Genomic DNA, 11737 nt, shown 5'->3' with positions numbered 1-11737 from the left:
CCGGTATAGGGACACCGATCGCCTTCTGGTGGTTAGCTCCACTGTCCCGGTATAGGGACACCGATCTCCTTCTGGTTAGCTCCACTGTCCCGGTATAGGGACACCGATCGCCTTCTGGTTAGCTCCACTGTCCCGGAATAGGGACACCGATCGCCTTCTGGTTAGCTCCACTGTCCCGGAATAGGGACACCGATCTCCTTCTGGTTAGCTCCACTGTCCCGGAATAGGGACACCGATCTCCTTCTGGTTAGCTCCACTGTCCCGGAATAGGGACACCGATCGCCTTCTGGTTAGCTCCACTGTCCCGGTATAGGGACACCGATCGCCTTCTGGTTAGCTCCACTGTCCCGGAATAGGAACACCGATCTCCTTCTGGTTAGCTCCACTGTCCCGGTATAGGAACACCGATCGCCTTCTGGTTAGCTCCACTGTCCCGGAATAGGAACACCGATCTCCTTCTGGTTAGCTCCACTGTCCCGGTATAGGGACACCGATCGCCTTCTGGTTAGCTCCACTGTCCCGGTATAGGGACACCGATCGCCTTCTGGTTAGCTCCACTGTCCCGGTATAGGGACACCGATCGCCTTCTGGTTAGCTCCACTGTCCCGGTATAGGGACACCGATCGCCTTCTGGTTAGCTCCACTGTCCCGGTATAGGGACACCGATCGCCTTCTGGTTAGCTCCACTGTCCCGGTATAGGGACACCGATCGCCTTCTGGTTAGCTCCACTGTCCCGGTATAGGGACACCGATCGCCTTTTGGTGGTTAGCTCCACTGTCCCGGTATAGGGACACCGATCTCCTTCTGGTTAGCTCCACTGTCCCGGTATAGGGACACCGATCGCCTTCTGGTTAGCTCCACTGTCCCGGTATAGGGACACCGATCGCCTTCTGGTGGTTAGCTCCACTGTCCCGGTATAGGGACACCGATCGCCTTTTGGTGGTTAGCTCCACTGTCCCGGTATAGGGACACCGATCGCCTTTTGGTGGTTAGCTCCACTGTCCCGGTATAGGGACACCGATCGCCTTCTGGTGGTTAGCTCCACTGTCCCGGCATAGGGACACCGATCGCCTTCTGGTTAGCTCCACTGTCCCGGTATAGGGACACCGATCGCCTTCTGGTTAGCTCCACTGTCCCGGTATAGGGACAACGATCGCCTTTCTGGTTAGCTCCACTGTCCCGGTATAGGGACAACGATCGCCTTTCTGGTTAGCTCCACTGTCCCGGTATAGGGACACCGATCGCCTTCTGGTTAGCTCCACTGTCCCGGTATAGGGACACCGATCGCCTTCTGGTTAGCTCCACTGTCCCGGTATAGGGACACCGATCGCCTTCTGGTTAGCTCCACTGTCCCGGTATAGGGACACCGATCGCCTTCTGGTTAGCTCCACTGTCCCGGTATAGGGACACCGATCGCCTTCTGGTTAGCTCCACTGTCCCGGTATAGGGACACCGATCGCCTTCTGGTTAGCTCCACTGTCCCGCTATAGGGACACCGATCGCCTTCTGGTTAGCTCCACTGTCCCGGTATAGGGACACCGATCGCCTTCTGGTTAGCTCCACTGTCCCGGTATAGGGACACCGATCGCCTTCTGGTTAGCTCCACTGTCCCGCTATAGGGACACCGATCGCCTTCTGGTTAGCTCCACTGTCCCGGTATAGGGACACCGATCGCCTTTTGGTTAGCTCCACTGTCCCGGAATAGGGACACCGATCGCCTTTTGGTGGTTAGCTCCACTGTCCCGGTATAGGGACACCGATCGCCTTCTGGTTAGCTCCACTGTCCCGGTATAGGGACACCGATCGCCTTCTGGTTAGCTCCACTGTCCCGGTATAGGGACACCGATCGCCTTCTGGTTAGCTCCACTGTCCCGGTATAGGGACACCGATCGCCTTCTGGTTAGCTCCACTGTCCCGGTATAGGGACACCGATCGCCTTCTGGGAGGCCGTCATCGTATAAAGGAACTTGTTCTTAACTGACTCGCCTAGTTATATAGAAAAATACCAGGTAATAACATGACTATATACAGGAAGTACCAGGTAATAATAACATGGCTATATACAGGGAGTACCAGGTAATAACATGGCTATATACAGGGAGTACGAGCTAATAACATGGCTATATACAGGGAGTACCAGGTAATAACATGGCTATATACAGAGAGTACCAGGTAATAACATGGCTATATACAGGGAGTACCAGGTAATAACATGGCTATATACAGGAAGTACCAGGTAATAACATGACTATATACAGGGAGTACCAGGTAATAACATGGCTATATACAGGGAGTACCAGGTAATAACATGGCTATATACAGGGAGTACCAGGTAATAACATGGCTATATACAGGGAGTACCAGGTAATAACATGGCTATATACAGGAAGTACCAGGTAATAACATGGCTATATACAGGGAGTACCAGGTAATAACATGGCTATATACAGGGAGTACCAGGTAATAACATGGCTATATACATGGAGTACCAGGTAATAACATGGCTATATACAGGGAGTACCGGGTAATAACATGGCTATATACAGGGAGTACCGGGTAATAACATGGCTATATACAGGGAGTACCAGGTAATAACATGGCTATATACAGGGAGTACCAGGTAATAACATGGCTATATACAGGGAGTACCAGGTAATAACATGGTTATATACAGGGAGTACCAGGTAATAACATGGCTATATACAGGGAGTACCAGGTAATAACATGGCTATATACAGGAAGTACCAGGTAATAACATGGCTATATACAGGGAGTACCAGGTAATGACATGGCTATATACAAAGAGACCCAGGTAATAACATGGCTATATACAGGGAGTACCAGGTAATAACATGGCTATATACAGGGAGTACCAGGTAATAACATGGCTATATACAAAGAGACCCAGGTAATAACATGGCTATATACAGGGAGTACCAGGTAATAACGTGGCTATATACAGGGAGTACCAGGTAATAACATGGCTATATACAGGAAGTACCAGCTAACAACATGGCTATACACAGGAAGTACCAGGTAATAACATGGCTATATACAGGGAGTACCAGGTAATAACATGGCTATATACAGGGAGTACCAGGTAATAACATGGCTATATACAGGAAGTACCAGCTAACAACATGGCTATACACAGGAAGTACCAGTACTGAGTATAGCCATGTTACTTTACCTCATTATTGTTATTCACTGTATATTTAATCTTCATATCACTGTTTAATGTATTTTGATGTTAACTCCGTGTTGTTGGAAAAGGACCCGTAAGTAAGAATTTTCTTGTCAGTCTTCTTCTGTTGTTTACAAAAGCATGTGCCAAATAAAATTTGATTTAGATTTGCTATGTCCACATTCTCTAGCCAGCTGGGTTCACTTAAGACGTTGCCTGTGTTGGAACATTGTGTGTCTGTAGTAACAGGAAAAGCATATGAATGTATATCCTACATCAACACTAATGATCTTTTGAGAAACCACTAAAGCTTTATCTAAAAAAAAAAAAAAAAAGATAGAAGAACACTTTTCAAGACATTCTGATTATCACTCTCTTTTTCTCAAACCCCACTTCCTGTGGGCTTCCTCAATGTCACAGTGCAGTTTCGTTGTGTAGCCAACAGATGGCATCCTTGTCAGACGTATACATGTGTGTCTGCTCCGAGCGACAGACCGGTCTGTGTCTGCTCCGAGCGACAGACCGGTCTGTGCTCGGAGGGGACAGTCACAACACACTGAAAACACAGCAGTCAAGAGTCACAGACAGGAGTAGCATGACTTACTACAGCAATAAGACCAGCTAGTTACTTTGATGTCATATAAGGTAAGAACATCAGGTACTTTGTTATAGCTTACCTAGTGTAGTTGTTACATAGTTCTGACAGGGAAACTGTGTCTTCAAGCTGTAGTGTTGTTACAGCCCTTTATTGATACATGGGTGGAGAACGTTTGTTCAACTCTTCAAGGCAACTTGAAAATCATTCATTATTCTTTCAAACGATCATGATTATAGTTTGACGTGTTAAATCTTCCGTAATTTCTGTAAAACTACTTTTATTTTTGCTTTTGAATATCCAGGTTTAATCCTTGGTAATTTGGCATTCAAATTCAGGCTTTGTGTTGTAATTTGCCTGATACTGAAGCCCTGTTATTCCAACAGTGGCATTTCGATTCAGGCTTAGTGTTGCTAGGCTCCTTGGCTAAAATGTTGTGAAAGAAAGGCAGACTGGGACACTATTCCTTATGTAGTGCACTACTTTTGACCAGGACCCATAGGGAGACCCATAGAGAGACCCATAGAGAGACCCATAGAGAGACCCATAGGGAGACAGACCCATAGAGAGACCCATAGAGAGACCCATAGGGAGACAGACCCATAGAGAGACCCATAGGGAGACAGACCCATAGAGAGACCCATAGAGAGACCCATAGAGAGACCCATAGGGAGACCCATAGGGAGACCCATAGAGAGACCCATAGAGAGACCCATAGGGAGACAGACCCATAGAGAGACCCATAGAGAGACCCATAGAGAGACCCATAGAGAGACCCATAGAGAGACCCATAGGGAGACAGACCCATAGGGAGACCCATAGGGAGACAGACCCATAGAGAGACCCATAGAGAGACCCATAGAGAGACCCATAGAGAGACCCATAGGGAGACAGACCCATAGAGAGACCCATAGAGAGACCCATAGGGAGACAGACCCATAGAGAGACCCATAGGGAGACAGACCCATAGGGAGACCCATAGGGAGACCCATAGGGAGACAGACCCATAGGGAGACCCATAGAGAGACCCACAGAGAGACCCATAGAGAGACCCACAGAGAGACCCACAGAGAGACCCATAGAGAAACCCATAGAGAGACCCATAGAGAGACCCATAGGGAGACAGACCCATAGAGAGACCCATAGGGAGACCCATAGGGAGACCCATAGGGAGACAGACCCATAGGGAGACCCATAGGGAGACCCATAGGGAGACAGACCCATAGGGAGACAGACCCATAGGGAGACAGACCCATAGGGAGACCCATAGGGAGACCCATAGAGAGACCCATAGAGAGACCCATAGAGAGACCCATAGAGAGACCCATAGAGAGACCCATAGAGAGACCCATAGGGAGACCCATAGGGAGACAGACCCATAGACAGACCCATAGAGAGACCCATAGAGAGACCCATAGAGAGACCCATAGAGAGACCCATAGGGAGACAGACCCATAGACAGACCCATAGACAGACCCATAGAGAGACCCATAGAGAGACCCAAAGAGAGACCCATAGAGAGACCCATAGGGAGACAGACCCATAGAGAGACCCATAGAGAGACCCATAGAGAGACCCATAGGGAGACCCATAGAGAGACCCATAGAGAGACCCATAGACAGACCCATAGGGAGACCCATAGAGAGACCCATAGAGAGACCCATAGAGAGACCCATAGAGAGACCCATAGACAGACCCATAGGGAGACCCATAGAGAGACCCATAGAGAGACCCATAGAGAGACCCATAGAGAGACCCATAGAGAGACCCATAGAGAGACCCATAGGGAGACAGACCCATAGACAGACCCATAGACAGACCCATAGAGAGACCCAAAGAGAGACCCATAGAGAGACCCATAGGGAGACAGACCCATAGAGAGACCCATAGGGAGACAGACCCATAGAGAGACCCATAGGGAGACCCATAGGGAGACCCATAGGGAGACCCATAGAGAGACCCATAGAGAGACCCATAGAGAGACCCATAGAGAGACCCATAGAGAGACCCATAGAGAGACCCATAGGGAGACCCATAGGGAGACAGACCCATAGGGAGACCCATAGAGAGACCCATAGAGAGACCCATAGAGAGACCCATAGGGAGACCCATAGGGAGACAGACCCATAGACAGACCCATAGACAGACCCATAGAGAGACCCATAGAGAGACCCATAGAGAGACCCATAGGGAGACCCATAGGGAGACAGACCCATAGAGAGACCCATAGAGAGACCCATAGGGAGACCCATAGGGAGACAGACCCATAGGGAGACCCATAGAGAGACCCATAGGGAGACCCATAGAGAGACCCATAGAGAGACCCACAGAGAGACCCACAGAGAGACCCATAGAGAGACCCATAGAGAGACCCATAGAGAGACCCATAGAGAGACCCATAGACAGACCCATAGAGAGACCCATAGAGAGACCCATAGAGAGACCCATAGGGAGACCCATAGGGAGACAGACCCATAGAGAGACCCATAGAGAGACCCATAGAGAGACCCATAGAGAGACCCATAGGGAGACCCATAGGGAGACAGACCCATAGAGAGACCCATAGAGAGACCCATAGAGAGACCCATAGAGAGACCCATAGGGAGACCCATAGGGAGACCCACAGAGAGACCCACAGAGAGACCCACAGAGAGACCCATAGAGAGACCCATAGAGAGACCCATAGAGAGACCCATAGAGAGACCCATAGGGAGACCCATAGGGAGACAGACCCATAGAGAGACCCATAGAGAGACCCATAGGGAGACCCATAGGGAGACAGACCCATAGGGAGACCCATAGAGAGACCCATAGAGAGACCCATAGAGAGACCCATAGGGAGACCCATAGGGAGACCCACAGAGAGACCCACAGAGAGACCCATAGAGAGACCCATAGAGAGACCCATAGAGAGACCCATAGGGAGACCCATAGGGAGACAGACCCATAGACAGACCCATAGAGAGACCCATAGAGAGACCCATAGAGAGACCCATAGGGAGACCCATAGGGAGACAGACCCATAGAGAGACCCATAGAGAGACCCATAGGGAGACCCATAGGGAGACAGACCCATAGGGAGACCCATAGAGAGACCCATAGAGAGACCCATAGAGAGACCCATAGAGAGACCCATAGAGAGACCCATAGGGAGACCCATAGGGAGACCCATAGGGAGACCCACAGAGAGACCCACAGAGAGACCCATAGAGAGACCCATAGAGAGACCCATAGAGAGACCCATAGGGAGACAGACCCATAGAGAGACCCATAGAGAGACCCATAGAGAGACCCATAGAGAGACCCATAGGGAGACAGACCCATAGGGAGACCCATAGGGAGACCCATAGGGAGAGCCATAGAGAGACCCATAGAGAGACCCACAGAGAGACCCACAGAGAGACCCATAGAGAAACCCATAGAGAGACCCATAGAGAGACCCATAGGGAGACAGACCCATAGAGAGACCCATAGGGAGACCCATAGGGAGACCCATAGGGAGACAGACCCATAGGGAGACCCATAGAGAGACCCATAGGGAGACCCATAGGGAGACCCATAGGGAGACCCATAGGGAGACCCATAGGGAGACAGACCCATAGGGAGACAGATCCATAGGGAGACAGACCCATAGGGAGACCCATAGGGAGACCCATAGGGAGACCCATAGAGAGACCCATAGAGAGACCCATAGAGAGACCCATAGGGAGACCCATAGACAGACCCATAGAGAGACCCATAGAGAGACCCAAAGAGAGACCCATAGAGAGACCCATAGGGAGACAGACCCATAGAGAGACCCATAGAGAGACCCATAGAGAGACCCATAGGGAGACCCATAGGGAGACCCATAGAGAGACCCATAGAGAGACCCATAGAGAGACCCATAGAGAGACCCATAGAGAGACCCATAGAGAGACCCATAGAGAGACCCATAGGGAGACCCATAGGGAGACAGACCCATAGGGAGACCCATAGGGAGACCCATAGAGAGACCCATAGAGAGACCCATAGAGAGACCCATAGAGAGACCCATAGGGAGACCCATAGGGAGACAGACCCATAGACAGACCCATAGAGAGACCCATAGAGAGACCCATAGAGAGACCCATAGGGAGACCCATAGGGAGACAGACCCATAGAGAGACCCATAGAGAGACCCATAGAGAGACCCATAGGGAGACCCATAGGGAGACAGACCCATAGGGAGACCCATAGAGAGACCCATAGAGAGACCCATAGAGAGACCCATAGAGAGACCCACAGGGAGACCCACAGAGAGACCCATAGAGAGACCCATAGAGAGACCCATAGAGAGACCCATAGAGAGACCCATAGAGAGACCCATAGAGACCCATAGGGAGACAGACCCATAGAGAGACCCATAGAGAGACCCATAGGGAGACCCATAGGGAGACAGACCCATAGAGAGACCCATAGAGAGACCCATAGAGAGACCCATAGAGAGACCCATAGAGAGACCCATAGGGAGACCCATAGGGAGACAGACCCATAGGGAGACCCATAGAGAGACCCATAGAGAGACCCATAGGGAGACCCATAGGGAGACAGACCCATAGGGAGACCCATAGAGAGACCCATAGGGAGACCCATAGAGAGACCCATAGGGAGACCCATAGGGAGACCCATAGAGAGACCCATAGAGAGACCCATAGAGAGACAGACCCATAGAGAGACCCATAGAGAGACCCATAGAGAGACCCATAGGGAGACAGACCCATAGGGAGACCCATAGGGAGACCCATAGGGAGACCCATAGAGAGACCCATAGAGAGACCCATAGAGAGACCCATAGAGAGACCCATAGGGAGACCCATAGAGAGACCCATAGAGAGACAGACCCATAGGGAGACAGACCCATAGGGAGACAGACCCATAGGGAGACAGACCCATAGAGAGACCCATAGAGAGACCCATAGGGAGACCCATAGAGAGACCCATAGGGAGACAGACCCATAGGGAGACCCATAGGGAGACAGACCCATAGGGAGACCCATGAGACCCATAGGGAGACCCATGAGACCCATAGAGAGACCCATAGAGAGACCCACAGGGAGACCCACAGGGAGACCCACAGGGAGACCCATAGAGAGACCCATGAGACCCATGAGACCCATAGAGAGACCCATAGAGAGACCCATACAGAGACCCATAGAGAGACCCACAGAGAGACCCACAGAGAGACCCACAGAGAGACCCACAGAGAGACCCACAGAGAGACCCACAGAGAGACCCATAGAGAGACCCATAGAGAGACCCATAGGGAGACCCATAGGGAGACCCACAGGGAGACCCACAGAGAGACCCACAGAGAGACCCACAGAGAGACCCACAGAGAGACCCACAGAGAGACCCACAGAGAGACCCACAGAGAGACCCACAGAGAGACCCATAGAGAGACCCATAGGGAGACCCATAGGGAGACCCATAGAGAGACCCATAGAGAGACCCACAGAGAGACCCACAGAGAAACCCACAGAGAGACCCATAGAGAGACCCATAGAGAGACCCATAGAGAGACCCATAGGGAGACCCACAGAGAGACCCACAGAGAGACCCATAGGGAGACCCACAGGGAGACCCATAGGGAGACCCATAGAGAGACCCATAGAGAGACCCATAGAGAGACCCATAGAGAGACCCATAGAGAGACCCATAGAGAGACCCATAGGGAGACCCATAGGGAGACCCATAGGGAGACCCATAGGGAGACCCATAGGGAGACCCATAGAGAGACCCATAGGGAGACCCATAGGGAGACCCATAGAGAGACCCATAGGGAGACCCATAGGGAGACCCATAGGGAGACCCATAGAGAGACCCACAGAGAGACCCATCATGTCCATTGGCCTGTAGTGTTAGGCTCAGCTTCAGAATGATCATTTCCTGGCTCTGCCTCAGAAGGATCCTATCCTGGCTTATGGAACACATGGAGTTGCACTTCCTTTTCGTTTGAGCTGGAATGTAGTGCAGCAAGCTGGGACATGTGGGTAGAGATGTCAGTGCTCATCTCACAATCGCTCGACAGTGCGTTGCTGCGCTGCTCTCATTCTCTCTTGTGTCGCTCAGAACTGAACAGGCAATTCTCTCTCGTTGTGTCGCTCAGAACTGAAGACAGAGTTACGCGTTTATCGTTTACGAGGACGTATCGACCCTCAATGAGGACATTTGGGCATGGCTGTTTTCAAGCAACAGAAAGTAGAGGACTTCTATGAGATTGGTGAAGAGCTGGGGAGGTGAGTGTGTTACTGTTTCTCCTGAACTGTTATTACTGTTTTATGAGCTCTTATAGGCCTGTTATGTAGCTCTATGCTCTGTGTTGTGTATGTAGATTATGCTGTATGTCAATATTATGAGCTGTTATATACATCTTATTTAGCTCTAAGATCAGTGTTTGTGTATTTAGTCTTTATTAGGACTCCTTCTTAGTGATAATCCCAGTCCCACATGTTGACTGGCCAGCCTGATCCTGGGGTGTGCTGTAAACGAGGACAACAGAGAAATGCAAACAGCTGGCTTGTTGATGTGTATAGGACAGGAGCTAGTTACAGTTTACAGCAAGAGTTAAATATAGGATATGATACTGTACTGGAGATCAATGAAGGACAGGATAATGGAGTTAAAGTAGGATAGGATACTGTAATGGAGATAAACGAAGGACAGGATAATGGAGTTAAAGTAGGATAGGATACTGTAATGGAGATAAAGTAGGACAGGATAATGGAGATAAACATACGATATGATAATGGAGTTAAAGTAGGATAGGATACTGTAATGGAGATAAACGAAGGACAGGATAATGGTGTTAAATGTAGGATAGGATACTGTAATGGAGATAAACGAAGGACAGGATAATGGTGTTAAATGTAGGATAGGATACTGTACTGGAGATAAATGAAGGACAGGATAATGGTGTTAAATGTAGGATAGGATACTGTAATGGAGATAAAGTAGGACAGGATAATGGAGATAAACATACTATATGATAATGGAGATAGCCATAGGACAGGATAATGGAGTAAAAGTAACACAGGATACTGTACTGGAGATAAATATAGGATAGGATACTGTAGTGGAGATAACCGTAGGGCAGGATAATGGAGATGAACATACTGTATGATAATGGAGATAACCGTATGACAGGATAATGGAGATAAGTATACTATATGATAATGGAGATAAACATGCTATATGATAATGGAGATAAACATACTATATGATAATGGAGATAAATGTAGAACAGGATAATGGAGATAAACATACTATATGATCATGGAGATAAATGTAGAACAGGATAATGGAGATAAACATACTATATGATCATGGAGATAAATGTAGAACAGGATAATGGAGATAAACATACTATATGATAATGGAGATAAACATACTATATGATCATGGAGATAAATGTAGAACAGGATAATGGAGATAAACATACTATATGATAATGGAGATAAACATACTATATGATAATGGAGATAAACATACTATATGATCATGGAGATAAACATACTATATGATAATGGAACATAATAATGAAGGTGATTTCCCAAACTGTTTATTACCACGTTATTCAACTTCCTGTCTATTTTCAGCCAATGTGGAAATGAACCTGTAGAAACCCAGTCTCTGGTTTAAAACAGTCCCCTCAACGGGCCCTATAGGCAGACTATCCTCCCAGTAAGGAACTGCTGTTGTAGAGTACATCGAGGGGAAATCCTTCTAAGGAAGTATACAATAATTCAAAAGAGGTTCGGAATGTGTTCAGCAGGAAGTTCATTAAGTCACGTGTGGGACGGACGGACGGACAGTATTGGAGGGTTCCATGAGAAGGTAGCCAACAAGCACTTCTAAAACAGCCAACAGGACTTGAAATATGATCTGTGGTCTACCACACTATAGTAACTTCCTGTTCTGCTATTTTCTGTGACCTGCT

General features: G+C 48.8%; 1 protein-coding gene across 50 annotated transcripts in view; it reads left to right on the top strand.

Annotated features, from left to right (window-relative positions):
* Window positions 1-3680: 3680 nt before the first annotated feature.
* The window catches only part of dapk2b (death-associated protein kinase 2b), a 108596-nt gene continuing 100539 nt past the window's right edge, over window positions 3681-11737 (top strand). For all 50 annotated transcript variants that reach the window (XM_055910042.1, XM_055910035.1, XM_055910051.1 and 47 more), the window contains exons 1-2: window positions 3681-3830; window positions 9908-10037. In XM_055910042.1, the coding sequence (XP_055766017.1) occupies window positions 9976-10037 (62 nt within the window). In that variant the 5' untranslated portion in view covers window positions 3681-3830; window positions 9908-9975. The remainder of the gene's footprint in view (window positions 3831-9907; window positions 10038-11737) is intronic.

Source organism: Salvelinus fontinalis, unplaced genomic scaffold, assembly GCF_029448725.1.
Source record: "Salvelinus fontinalis isolate EN_2023a unplaced genomic scaffold, ASM2944872v1 scaffold_0001, whole genome shotgun sequence".
Taxonomy (NCBI): Eukaryota; Metazoa; Chordata; class Actinopteri; order Salmoniformes; family Salmonidae; genus Salvelinus; species Salvelinus fontinalis.
This window is presented reverse-complemented; position numbering and strand designations above follow the sequence as displayed.